Source organism: Drosophila willistoni (assembly GCF_018902025.1).
Source record: "Drosophila willistoni isolate 14030-0811.24 chromosome XR unlocalized genomic scaffold, UCI_dwil_1.1 Seg144, whole genome shotgun sequence".
Taxonomy (NCBI): domain Eukaryota; kingdom Metazoa; phylum Arthropoda; class Insecta; order Diptera; family Drosophilidae; genus Drosophila; species Drosophila willistoni.
This window is the reverse complement of record NW_025814057.1, coordinates 5,764,252-5,778,006: the sequence shown is the minus strand read 5'-3', so window position 1 is coordinate 5,778,006 and position 13,755 is coordinate 5,764,252. Positions and strand designations below refer to the sequence as shown.

The 13,755-nt window shown below is 30.7% G+C and overlaps 1 protein-coding gene across 1 annotated transcript; it reads left to right on the top strand.

Moving 5' to 3' along the window:
* Positions 1-9,190: 9,190 nt before the first annotated feature.
* Positions 9,191-10,534, top strand: LOC6639368 (inositol monophosphatase 1). The gene is made up of 4 exons (XM_002062088.3): positions 9,191-9,412; positions 9,486-9,619; positions 9,685-10,053; positions 10,110-10,534. The coding sequence occupies exons 1-4, from the start codon at positions 9,341-9,343 to the stop codon at positions 10,372-10,374; spliced, it is 840 nt and encodes a 279-aa protein (XP_002062124.1). The 5' UTR covers positions 9,191-9,340; the 3' UTR covers positions 10,375-10,534.
* The last annotated feature ends 3,221 nt before the right edge of the window (positions 10,535-13,755 follow it).

Genomic DNA, 13,755 nt, shown 5'->3' with positions numbered 1-13,755 from the left:
AAAATATATTAAACATTTTTCTATTTAAATTACAATTTTGTACACTGCCAAAAAAAAAAAAAACAAAAAACAAAAAAAACTTAAAAAAGTAAAGTAAAAGCAAAAAAAGGACAAGCAAACGAAAGAAAAGTAATAATTATTAAATGAACAAAAGAATGTTTAAATAGGTTACAAATAATTTGCAAAAACAAATAAAAAGTCACACACACTCACTCACTCACACACACACACACAGCTACAACAAGAAGAAGATGAACAACAACAACAACGACTATTTTAAATAACAAGAAAAATGTATTTAAGATTTTTCGAAAATTTGCATATAAATATATATATAGGTATATATATATATATATATATATATACATATGTATATAAAGTAATTAAAGCATGCATAAAGCGAAAAAAAAAAAACAGAAATCAAGGAGAATTAAAAAAAGAAAAAGAAAAAAGCACAACCTACTCAAGCATTAAAGAAATTAGTTAATAAAATATTTAAAAAATTAGTGTTAAGTATGAAAACAACAACAACAACAAATTTAGAGTTTCAGCAGAACGCAAATTACAAGCAAACCAAACAAAATAAAAACCAAACAAATAATAATTATAATTAATTAACAAGAAATGAAATTAAAAATAAACTTGTAGTCAAAAATAACTACAATTAAACAAAAAAAAAAAAAAAAATGCAAGTTAAAAAATATTAAACAACAAGAAGAAAACTTAAAATTAAGGTGACATTTTTTTTCGATTTATTTATTTTATATGCGCATTTTTTGTGACAAAAAACAAAGAAAAGAAGAAAAACAAAAACCGAAAAAATATATATACGACGATTCAAAGCAACAAAAAACAAAACAAAAAGCCCCTCAAAAAAAAAAAAAAAAACACACAATTTTCATTATTGTAGAATAATTTAACAAATGTTTTTTGCTCAACACGAAAGGAAATGGAAAAACTAAACAAAACCGTTAAACAGACATTGCAATTAGGGAAATCAATCTCAAGGGGGCAGAATGAGATTACAAATAAACTACTAAGCTATGCAATTTCCTTTCAATTTGATGGGATTTTGAAAACGAATACTTTTCTATAGTGTCAATATAGTCTTGTCCGTCTGGCCAACTTTCTAAATTGAAGAGGAGCTTTTGGAATATTGAAGATTTTTACTTAGTAAAAAAGTTTAAGTGAAAAATACCTTTTTATTTCTAAAGGTTTTACACCAGAATTCGACAGGAAAATCTTCCAGTTTGTGTTAAGATCAGACTACTATATCATATAGCTCCCATGAGGGCAATCGGATAGAAATATCATGAGAAACCTTTCTTTTTGGTTGAAGTATCTCTGCCATATCATTAAGGTACTTTCCGTTCGAGAATTTCGTTTTTTTAAATGAAATTTCAAACTTTCAGAATCTCTTTCCCCAACTTTTATAACAATTACGAGATCAATTGCAATGTCTAAGTAGTCAGTTAGTTAAATCTGAAGAAACAAATAGACATGATTATTTCTTTTTTCATATTTAGCCTGTTTCCTTACCCCCAGCCGAACCGTGCTTTTTTTTCTTTCTAGGGCCCCGCCGCCCCTTCGCCCTACCAACCCACAAGGACCCCAAATAAACAAAACCGAGTAAAGCAAATAATAGAGAGATAGAAAAAAGATTAAACGAAAGCGATAAAAAAAAGAAAATAAAAACAAACTGTCTTCCAATTATATTTCTAATTTCATTTCATTCGTTAACAAAAATAAAAATCGGTTAAATCGAAACGTACCTTGCGTGAGAACAACAACACAAAATATATAAAAAAGCAAAAAAAAACAAAAAAAACAAAACAAAAAATATTGAAAAAGTGTAAATAATAAAAACAAAACAAAAAAAAGAATGCTGTTAATTAATTAAATTAAACATGAAACAAGTTCAAGAACAATTTCAAAATGTATAATTTCGTAGACGAATCATTAGTAAGCCGAGATAAATAAATGAATAAAATGAAAATGAAAATATATATACATAAATTGCACTGCCAAAACAAAGAAGATACAACTAATTAAACTAAATAAAATGGTTTTATGAATCGACAACAAAAACAAACAAGCAAAACAAGCAAATAGTTAAACAATTTAATTAAAAAACTAAACAAAAAAGAGAAGAAGAAAAAACAATAACAAGAAGTCAAAAAGTAACAACAAAAACAACTGCTGTAAATATAAGAATGAATACATATAGAGAAAACGAAAAACAAAAGAAAAACCAAATCATAGACATTTTTTAAACATACAATACTTTCATTTATGCACACACATAAACACACACACACACACTTACACACACATGCAATTAACTATACATATACGCGTATGTATGTGTGTAGATGCAATTTGCCGATTGTTGTTTTTTATATATATATTGTATATTTGTGTTCCTTTTTTTTTGTGAAACTTGCATTTAGATATTAGCAATAAATTAGTTTGGTTTAATAGCCTTTTAGCCAGAATTAAAATGCTTTAAACCAAAGTTAGTCCACAGTCAGTACATACATATATCCGATCTTATCATATACGATCCGAATAAGTGAAGCCAAATTCTTCATTTTATAGACTACAAATGTGAAAACAGTTTGGTGATTTCTACATAAACAACAATGGCCAACAATAGGCCATGACAATGCATCCTGGCCAAAGGGTATTTCCAAGTCGGCATTTTCGACTTGTGGGCAGTTTTTTTTTTTTGTTTTTTTTTTTCTAATCAAAAACCAAAAAGAAAAGAACAAAAGAAAAAAAGAAATGTTAACATTGCATTACAACTCAAATAGGAATATGTGAAAAACAAAAACTTATATAGATGAATTCAAAGCTCATTATAAAGCAAAGCAAAAGAATTAAGGATGAAAAAAAAAAAGAAAAATGAAAAACTATATGTTAAACAATGTTAACTGGTTGTGAGTTTGATTTGATAAACAACTGAGATACTTTCCCCGCCCCCCCGCTCCTATACTCCTTTCCCGTTACATTCCCCCCCACCCACCTCCCTCACTATATATGTAGATCCTGTTGTCCTTGTTTCAGTCTGTCAGACTCGATATCTATCAATCTGTTGAACTATCTATATCTAACTAACTTAACTCTCTATCTTTCACAATGGTTAGCAAAGTATCTGAGATGCATATCAGTTGAGCCGAACTAGTCTAATGTTGTTAGGCATTATGCTAAATGTAAATAACTAACTAACTATTATAAATTAAATTAAACTAACTAATTAACAAACAAGAGAAAGCAAAAGTATAAGCAGAGAAGACGATTATCAAGCATTAATTAACATATTATCCAAGGCAAGCAACAAAAACAAAAAACACACAGACACAAACAAAGAAAAAGAAACCAAATTAATAATATATAATAATAATAATAATAAATGAAATAATTAATGCATACAACAATTTTAATGTTTACGTAGCAAAACGAAAAAAAACAAATAAAAAACTAAAACAAAAAAATTAAACAAAAACACAAAATATTTAAATCGAATCACTTGAAGGACTTAAAACAAAGCAAAGACGAAGATGAAGACTTTCAAGATTTATGATAATCACAAAAAAAAAAACAAATATTTAAAACAAACTGTAGCCGCAATACACCTGCCACTCCTTCCCCGCCCCCAGCCCCCTTCTAAACAAACCGAGTTCCCCTATTTTTTTCTTCCCATATTAAAAGGCATTAAGGGAAAACTAATCAATTTTCAAAACAACAAGAACAACAACAATATATAGTTGTGTACATAATTAGTTATTCATCATTATATATACATATATATATGATACATACATACATATATATCTATATATAAATAAAACAGAACGATGAAATGGTTAAACTTAAGCAATGGAAGAAAGAAAACAATTGATATGAAATGCATATTCATATGAACAAATAAATGAAATAAATGAATAAAACAGCAAAGCAGAGAAAGAACAGGCATAAATAATATTAAAAAAAAAAATTATATAAAATGTCGATTGAGTTGGCGTTAGTTAATAAAAATTCACGCAACAAGTTGAAGGCAAATAACAACAATTACAATAAAACTAACAATTAATAATAATAATGCAATAATAATAAATAAATTAATAAATATATAAAATAGAAATAAATGAATAATTATAATTGATATACCAACAATAAACTTGAACATACTTAGGTATATACTTCTGAATTTAAATAATTTTTAGCAAAACAAAACAACAAGAAACAAAAACAAAAAAAAAAAAAACTGAAAAAAAACCAAACGAAAACTAACTTAAAAATAAAAATCAAATTCTAACACTTGAAAATTAAAACACAAAACCAGAAAAGCAAACAAAAAAAATCTATGAAGAAATGAAAATTGAAGAATTAAGTAAAACGTAAAAATTGCTCAATTTAGCAAAAGAGAGTAACAAATAAAGAATTATACGTTAAGTAATAATTTCAAAAGAAAAAAAATTCAATAGCAATTGTGTTTTATTTAGGGAACCGAAGCAACAAACCACTTCAAGGACGATCCCAATGTCGTTTTATGATTAAATCTATTCTTCGACTTAACATCAACAAGATCCCCAAGATGTCCTTTAGACTCTCTATAGATAAGCATCAAACAAAGTTGGGGTTTCTGAAAAGGTTAGTATTCTCAGCTATCCAAAGGACATCCCCGATCCCAAATCCATGCCCATGATCAAGAAGTTTCCTCATGCAAAAGGACATTCCAATAGCCCTTAAAATGACCGAGTTATGAGCACTTTTCTGTATTTTAAACCGGTAATTTTTCCCATGTCCCAAATTGAACCAGTGGCCAAAAAACTGAAGAAAATCACAAAATCCTTGATATCTCAGCTCTCCGCAGGACTATTGCTATATCCTTTTCACCGACTATGGTCCTAGATGATTGGAATTTTTTGACACCACTTTCGTCCTGTTCCTTTAAAGAAGTCTCGAGTAAATTGCCATTTTTTCTCAAACTGAAAAGTCCTTTTATCTCAGCGTCCCAAAGGACATTCCAGATTCTCTTAGTGTTAGTCGAAGTGGGTCAACCAGGAGTTCAATCCGGCAAAAGGACATCCTCATTGTCCTTAAAATGACTGAGTTATAAGGACAATTGTAGTTTTTTCCGACTTTTTTGCCATTTTTCTGACTTACCCCCTTACAAAAATGCGAGTAATACTTTTGGAACCATATTGAAAATCCTTGAATGCGGATCGATAGTCTTGATCCTGAAGGACTAAAAACAGTATGTCCTGTCAAAATTGGTCAAAGTCCTGCGGAGTTATGAACTCGAGATAATTATACTATTTTTGTCTTTTAGCTCAACAATCAGCAAATCCTGCCGCAGGACAAAGGGACATGCATTTTGAAGGACATTCCAGGACCTGGTGATCTCAGTCGATGCGGACGAAGAGAGACTACCAAAAAATAATGTCCTGGCGAAATTGGTTGATGTCCTGCGGAGATATGGCTTCGAGAAATGATTCTTTTTTCGTTTTTTGGCACTTTGGTCCCTTTTTTCAGGTACCCGAAGGACATGGCGATGTTAATCGATGCACATTGACAAGGGCACCCATCATGCTACAGGATAACCAAATCATCGTTCAATTAGCACTTTTCTGGTTTTGGACTTGTAATTTGAAGCTAATTAAACAAGAAAGTTTGTGTAGCATAGTTTTAGGGCGAATAAAATTATTTTTTAAATTTACCCAAAAATTGTATTTATCAAAGCTATGTAGGTAGCTGGTTTAAAATTATTTTTAAATGCGTAACGGACTTTTTGGCATTTGAATTTAACTGCCAGTTGGATTTTTGAATTTCGCGGGCAACGATATTTGAAGTTTTAACGACAAAATTTGCACTGGGAAAAATATGAAATACCAGGCCAACAGAATTACTTAGTAGGCGACTGGTTTAAAATTATTTTTAAATGCGTAACGGACTTTTTGGCGTTTGAATTTAACTGCCAGTTGGATTTTTGAATTTGGCGGGCAACGATATTTGAAGTTTTACCCACAAAATTTGCACTGGGAAAAATATGAAATACCAGGCCAACAGAATTACTTAGTAGGTAGCTGGTTTAAAATTATTTTTAAAAGCTTAACGGACTTTTGGGCATTTGAATTTTTGAATTCAACTGTCAGTTGGAATATTTGAATTTAGCGGGCAACGATATTTGAAGTTTAAACGACAAAATTTGCACTGGGAAAAATATGAAATACCAGGCCAACAGAATTACTTAGTAGGTAGCTGGTTTAAAATTATTTTTAAAAGCTTAACGGACTTTTTGGCGTTTGAATTTAACTGCCAGTTGGATTTTTGAATTTAGCGGGCAACGATATTTGAAGTTTTAACGACAAAATTTGCACTGGGAAAAATATGAAATACCAGGCCAACAGAATTAATTAGTATGTAGCTGGTTTAAAATTATTTTCAAATGCGTAACGGACTTTTGGGCATTTGAATTTTTGAATTCAACTGTCAGTTGGAATATTTGAATTTAGCGGGCAACGATATTTGAAGTTTAAACGACAAAAATTGCACTGGGAAAAATATGAAATCCCAGGCCAACAGAATTACTTAGTAGGCGGCTGGTTTAAAAATATATTTAAATGCGTAACGGACTTTTGGGCATTTGAATTTTTGAATTCAACTGTCAGTTGGAATATTTGAATTTTAGCGGGCAACGATATTTGAAGTTTAAACGACAAAATTTGCACTGGGAAAAATATGAAATACCAGGCCAACAGAATTACTTAGTAGGTAGCTGGTTTAAAATTATTTTTAAAAGCTTAACGGACTTTTGGGCATTTGAATTTTTGAATTCAACTGTCAGTTGGAATATTTGAATTTAGCGGGCAACGATATTTGAAGTTTAAGCGACAAAATTTGCACTGGGAAAAATATGAAATACCAGGCCAACAGAATTACTTAGTAGGTAGCTGGTTTAAAATTATTTTTAAAAGCTTAACTGACTTTTTGGCGTTTGAATTTAACTGCCAGTTGGATTTTTGAATTTAGCGGGCAACGATATTTGAAGTTTTAACGACAAAATTTGCACTGGGAAAAATATGAAATACCAGGCCAACAGAATTACTTAGTAGGCGGCTGGTTTAAAATTATATTTAAATGCGTAACGGACTTTTGGGCATTTGAATTTTTGAATTCAACTGTCAGTTGGAATATTTGAATTTAGCGGGCAACGATATTTGAAGTTTAAACGACAAAATTTGCACTGGGAAAAATATGAAATACCAGGCCAACAGAATTACTTAGTAGGTGGCTGGACTAAAATTATTTTTAAATGCGTAACGGACTTTTGGGCATTTGAATTTTTGAATTCAACTGTCAGTTGGAATATTTGAATTTAGCGGGCAACGATATTTGAAGTTTAAACGACAAAATTTGCACTGGGAAAAATATGAAATACCAGGCCAACAGAATTACTTAGTAGGCGGCTGGTTTAAAATTATATTTACATGCGTAACGGACTTTTGGGCATTTGAATTTTTGAATTCAACTGTCAGTTGGAATATTTGAATTTAGCGGGCAACGATGTTTGAAGTTTAAACGACAAAATTTGCACTGAGAAAAATATGAAATACCAGGCCAACAGAATTACTTAGTAGGTGGCTGGACTAAAATTATTTTTAAATGCGTAACGGACTTTTGGGCATTTGAATTTTTGAATTCAACGGGCGAGAAATGTAACAAATTCGGAAAATCCTTAATATCGCAGCACCCTTCAAGATTAGTGGTATGTCTTTTTTACAATTTATTGTCTGTGATGAAAGGATTCGTAAGTCATCACTTTCGTCCTGATGCTCCAAGGAAATGCGAAATATTTGATGTTTCTTTTTTACCCCAAATAAGTAGGCAACACGTATGAAAAAATTTATATTATTCATCCCAAACGTATGCTAATACATTATCTATTTGAATAAGCGAGAGATTCTTATCTACCTTCAAAGAGAACGGTCGTGTCGCGCTTGATTAAAGTTATTTTGTAAACTCCGCTTTACGCGTGTAATTCGCTTTTGTGCTTAGTGCAGTTTCGGCAACTTGTACAAAAACAAAAACACTGATAGTAGTACTGTTTGTTATCATCAACCGCCCGCTGGGCAAGACATTCTGTACGAGGGCACACAAGAAGGGCAATAAAACTCTTTTTGCTCTGTATGTTTGTTTTTTCTTTATTCTCTTTATATATTTTTTTACCGTACAGTGTAAAATATAATAAATATAAATATATATAATTATACAATGTCAGAGAACTATGAATATGACGCTCCGCTTAGAAATAAGCTGATTGAATTGCGGCTAAATCCAACTACAAACGCATACAGGTGCTCCAAAATCGCGCTGCGCGGCAAATAACGAACTGTCCATGGTATGTGCGTGGATCCACATTACACCGTGACCTCAACCTGCACACAGTGGAGGAACAGATCGGTAGACACACCTGCAGGTATAGCGACCGGCTTATAGACACCGCAGTATCCTCGCAAGACGGTTACTACCTGTCAGGCCTCTTAGACGGCTGAAAAGAAAGGGCTTCGCCAAAAATATAAGCTAACCAACATCAACAATAATATTTATAGTCCTCTTGGATATACCAATGAGATTTGGTCCTTTTTATATCATCTACTTGTGTTGTTATGATACTATTTTTGTATGTATGGATTCAGCGCTTAAATAACTATAAAAAAAAAAAAATAAATAAAAAAAAAAGGCAAAAATTGTATCTATCAAAGCTATGTTTGAGACTGTGCAATGGCAAAAGACATGATCGTCCTTGTAATTGCAATATCGCAATGCACTTGCATGTATTTCAAGAAAATCAACAATAAAGTTTTATCTCTACCAAATACATGCACATCAGATAAAATATTCAACTTGATGGCAACTTCTGTGGCGCCTTGTTTTTAAATATTCAAACAGCGATTGGCACATCAGGTGATTGTCGATAGTCGATATTTCGATAGTTTATAGGAAACGTTTGCTCAAAAGAAAACATAAAAGAATACATATCAGTTGTTAATAAAATCAACAATATAAATAGTTATTTATTTACATTTGTATGTTTTATGTTTTTCTTATTTTTTGTCAGCCTTTGACAATGTTAATGCGGTATTTTTTTAGAATGTTTTTTTTAAATGAGTTGGCAGCACTGATACTGATGTTAACAGCTGGTTGCGGCTGGTTCGTTTGCTTTGTGTCGTACTCCGCTTAATTAAATTAAAAAGACATTTCAAAGACTTTAGTTGTCTAGCAGCGAGTGCGATAAAAGTACTGCATAATTGAAAGCATATAAAACAATTTAACAATGGGTGACAGCAATGTGGATTTGGGCAAATGTTTTGAGATAATTAACAACTTGGTTACTGAAGCTGGCAGGGTGAGGAGTGTTGTGAAAATTTTCCATTTTCAGCGGAACTTTCCGTTACAATTTTTAAAAAATATTTTCACAGCTTATTGCCCGAAACAACGAGACCCGTCAGGATTTTGTATGCAAAAGCGGTGATATTGACTTGGTAACCCAAACGGACAAGGATGTGGAAAAGCTATTGATGGATGGCATACGCCAACAATTTCCCGAGCATAAGTAACGTTTGTAACAAGGAGGTAGATAATTCCAGCAAGAATATTAACATTGTGTATGAATTTCAGGTTCATTGGCGAAGAGGAGAGCAGCGGTGACAGTGGAGTTAATAAATTGACTGATGCACCCACCTGGATCATTGATCCTGTCGATGGTACAATGAATTTTGTACATGCTTTTCCACATTCCTGTATTTCGGTGGGCCTGAAGGTGAATAAGGTCACGGAAATTGGCATTGTCTACAATCCCATATTGGAGCAACGTTTCACGGCTCGTCGTGGTCAAGGTGCCTATTATAATGGTCGACGCATTCAAGTGAGTGGACAAAAGGAGGTGGGCAAGGCTCTGGTCACCAGTGAGTTTGGCACAACACGGGACGAGGCCAAAATGAAAGTGGTTAATGAGAACTTCGCCACAATGGCCAAGCATGTGCACGGGTAGGTTCTCCCATACACATCCATGGAATATCAGTTTGTAATCTATCAATCTTTAGGCTACGTGTCTTGGGTTCAGCTGCTCTCAACATGTCTATGGTGGCCTTGGGCGCTGCTGATGCCAATTACGAGTTTGGCATTCATGCCTGGGATGTCTGTGCTGGTGATTTAATAGTTCGGGAAGCTGGAGGTGTGGTTATTGATCCCTCAGGTGGTGAATTTGATATTATGTCACGACGCGTCCTGGCTGCCTCGTCACCACAATTGGCCCAGGAGATATCAAAGCTTTTGACACAGTTTTATCCACAACCACGTGATGATTGAATTTACACTTAATCATATATTCTTTATTGATTTATGATGCATTTCATACCATATTAACATACAAACAAAACAAATTATTGTAAAAGAAGGAAGTTGCCTAGTCATTAATATTCCAAATAAACACATAGACAAATCTGTTTGTTCTATTGATAATTCTCTATTCAAAGTCTGATGTTTTGCTTTGCTATTTTTGCGTTTTTGTAATTTTATTACAATCTGCGGTATTTGTGTATGTGTTTTGCCTTTGAATTAGTTTTTTCGCAGCATTTATTCTTATCATTTTCAGCGGCTTTTTAGTGTGTTGTAGTGTTAGACATACAAGTATGTATATATGTATATGTATATACATATACATATCTGTATATGGTTGAATTTCTAGTACATATTGTATATCAAGCAATATTTTGTTTGTTTATTTATTTATATTTTTGTTTTTTTTTTTTTGTTTTTATCATCTCTTTGTTCAAATTCTCTTAGATTTGATTAATAGTTTAGAATGCCGAGCAAAGCCGAAACAAAAGATATTTTCAACAACTTTGAAATAACTTTTGCAAATTTGTTAAAATTGTTTGTATATAAATTAATTTTTAATTGCAATTTAAACAGAATGAGTGCAGTTAAAGCCTTTTTTTCCTTCTGGTGATGATAGTTATAGTTTGGTTCTAATGTTTATGTTTAGAATATGGAAAACAAATCTGCTATGGAAATTCTTAAAAGAAAATTTCACTACGAAATATGAATATCGAATTGTGTGTTGGTTTCATAAGAACTTGCAATGCGATACGATTCCATATTTTCAGCAAATACATATGTCAATATATAGATACATATATCTACCCATAGATATTTCAATTAGGTTCTGAAATTGCACTCACTTGGCTTCTGCCAATTTGTTGTGTCTGGTCTTAACGGCATCTGTAGGGTCGAGTTTCTCTGATAAAATTGTGTTTCCAATTGTTTACAAAGAACAATTCTCTTTATATATATATTTATACCTAAGTATATATATATATATATACATATACATATGTATTTTGTTATGTCTATTCTTTATCTTGCTTGTGTTTGTTTTTTTACTCTAATTGTGAATAGTTTGTTTTTCTTTTTATATGGACACTTATGTAACTGAAGATGAGGGGGAAAAAATAAAAGAATGAAAAAAAAATCTTGCTAGATAGATAATAATTGTCGTTTTATCTTTAGTTTGCTATTAGGAAGTTGCCATTTCTTACGGGATTGTTTAATATTTTATTGGTTTTGGTTTTGTTTTTTATCGTTTTATTTTTCTTTTTTTATATATGGAGTATTTTCTATGATTAATACCATATTTAAATTGTTTAGTTTTATTAAAATTTGACACATCATTTGAAAAATGTAATCAAAGCTACAAGTAGGTAAAAAAAATTGTATCTATACATATACTATATGCATATGTATGTATATATATATATATATATTATATATATATAAGTTAATTGTTTTGCCTACTAACATACACCAAAAAAAGATCCTCAATCTGATTTATGCGCACTGGTTTACTAACCTCTTAACACATAGGTTCTTCCCCGTCTTTCTATCATATATAAAGTACAACATATTTAGTTTAGATATAGAATATATGTATATGTACCTATAAAGGTAAGTTGGGGAATTTTGTGCTGAAGTGATAGAGAAACGAAGCAGTTTTGATAGATTTGCGAGAAAAGTTTGCATGCTTTTAAAGGTTTTTTGTTTTGAAGATATTGCAAAAATTGCATTCCTATATATATATATATATATATATATATATATATATTATATATATATACACATGTATGTATATGTATGTTTCAATAAGCGAAAAGGTACACATGGAGCATAAAATTGTTGTTTTTGCTTGTTTTTTGTTTTTGTTTTGTTTTGTTTTGTCACTACATCAACTTGTAGAATAAAAAGTTCTCTCTCTCTCTCTCTCTTTCTATTTATATATATTTATATATTTATATTATATATGTATATATAAAATTCAACAATTAGAAGATTGAAGTGTTAGCTGTTTGTATTGGGGAAGAGTTTTACTGCTGGGTATTTGGACTTCTTTCATCTCAATCTCAATTTCGGCCAATTTTTAGTAGATTCGATTTAATCACACATATATATATTTATATATTATATATAGTGTATCCTATATAAATATATATATATATATATATATACATGTATGTATACGATTCAATTTCCAACTATGTATGCCATTTGTTTTGGTGTAAACTTAATATACACAGAAATTTTTTTTGTTTGTTAGCACCAATCAATTCGAAAAAATTCATTCAAAACAATTTGATTGTTCCAAGTTCGTACACTTAATAATTATGAAATAACCTTTAAGATCCAGAATTTGTATTGCATCTCTCTAATGGTAATTGTAATTATTAATAATAATAATAATAATCATAATCATAATCATAATCATAATCATATTCATAATAATAATCATATTAATCGAGTTTTAAGAATTAAATTTAAATTTATTTACAATCAGATACAATAAACGCATCATCATCTGCCAACGATATCGAGATATCGTCTATATTCATTATCAATTTGAAATTATTTCAACTTAGTCACATAGATTCAACTTATTGGGTCTTTTTGCTGGTCATCATATATATATATATGTATATAGCTAGATCTAAATTTTACATAAATTTTTCATCATTATTAAATGGTATATTTTGTTTTAACATTATTTGTTTTATCATTTTATATATATATATAAATTAAAAAAAAAAAAAACCAGTATTGATCGAACTTTAACGCTCGCTTTTCAGTCGAGTTCTTGATGATAATGATGATGATGAATAATCATAATGATATTGATGATGATGATGATGATTAGAGAAGGGGAAGAATTTTGGCTCTGGCTGTTGCAGTTTTACTTGGGGAATGGGGGCGTGGCGGGAGGGCGTTGTTTTATGAGTTTGACAAATGAAATAAATAATAGTTTATGTTTTGCGCTTAAGGATATGTTGTGCTGGATTGAGGGGCAGATAGAAGGAAGGGGCGTTTCTTTTCTCTTTGTTTAATTTTCATCTTTTTCATTTGGAAGTTCACTTTTTGCTGCTTATCATTGATGAACGCTGTTTATAGTTTATATATATATATATATGTATGTATGTATATATAATGTGTGTAATGTGTATTGTAGTTAACTATTTTTTTCCATTAAATGTTGTTGCTGTTGTTGTTGAGTAGATGCCAGTGTGTGAAAATTTGTTGCTGCTGTTTTTTCCACTTAAATTGTAAAACTTAAACAAATTTCTATATATACATACATATGTAGGTATATACATATATATATATATATAGTATATAGTATATATATATATATATATGTGTGTG

Bases quoted from the DNA above. Each gene is read 5' to 3' on its own strand.
- LOC6639368 (XM_002062088.3), top strand. From the start codon at position 9,341: ATGGGTGACAGCAATGTGGATTTGGGCAAATGTTTTGAGATAATTAAC. The intron at 9,413-9,485 runs GTGAGGAGTGTT...ATATTTTCACAG, and splicing joins TGGTTACTGAAGCTGGCAGG to CTTATTGCCCGAAACAACGA. The intron at 10,054-10,109 runs GTAGGTTCTCCC...ATCAATCTTTAG, and splicing joins ATGGCCAAGCATGTGCACGG to GCTACGTGTCTTGGGTTCAG.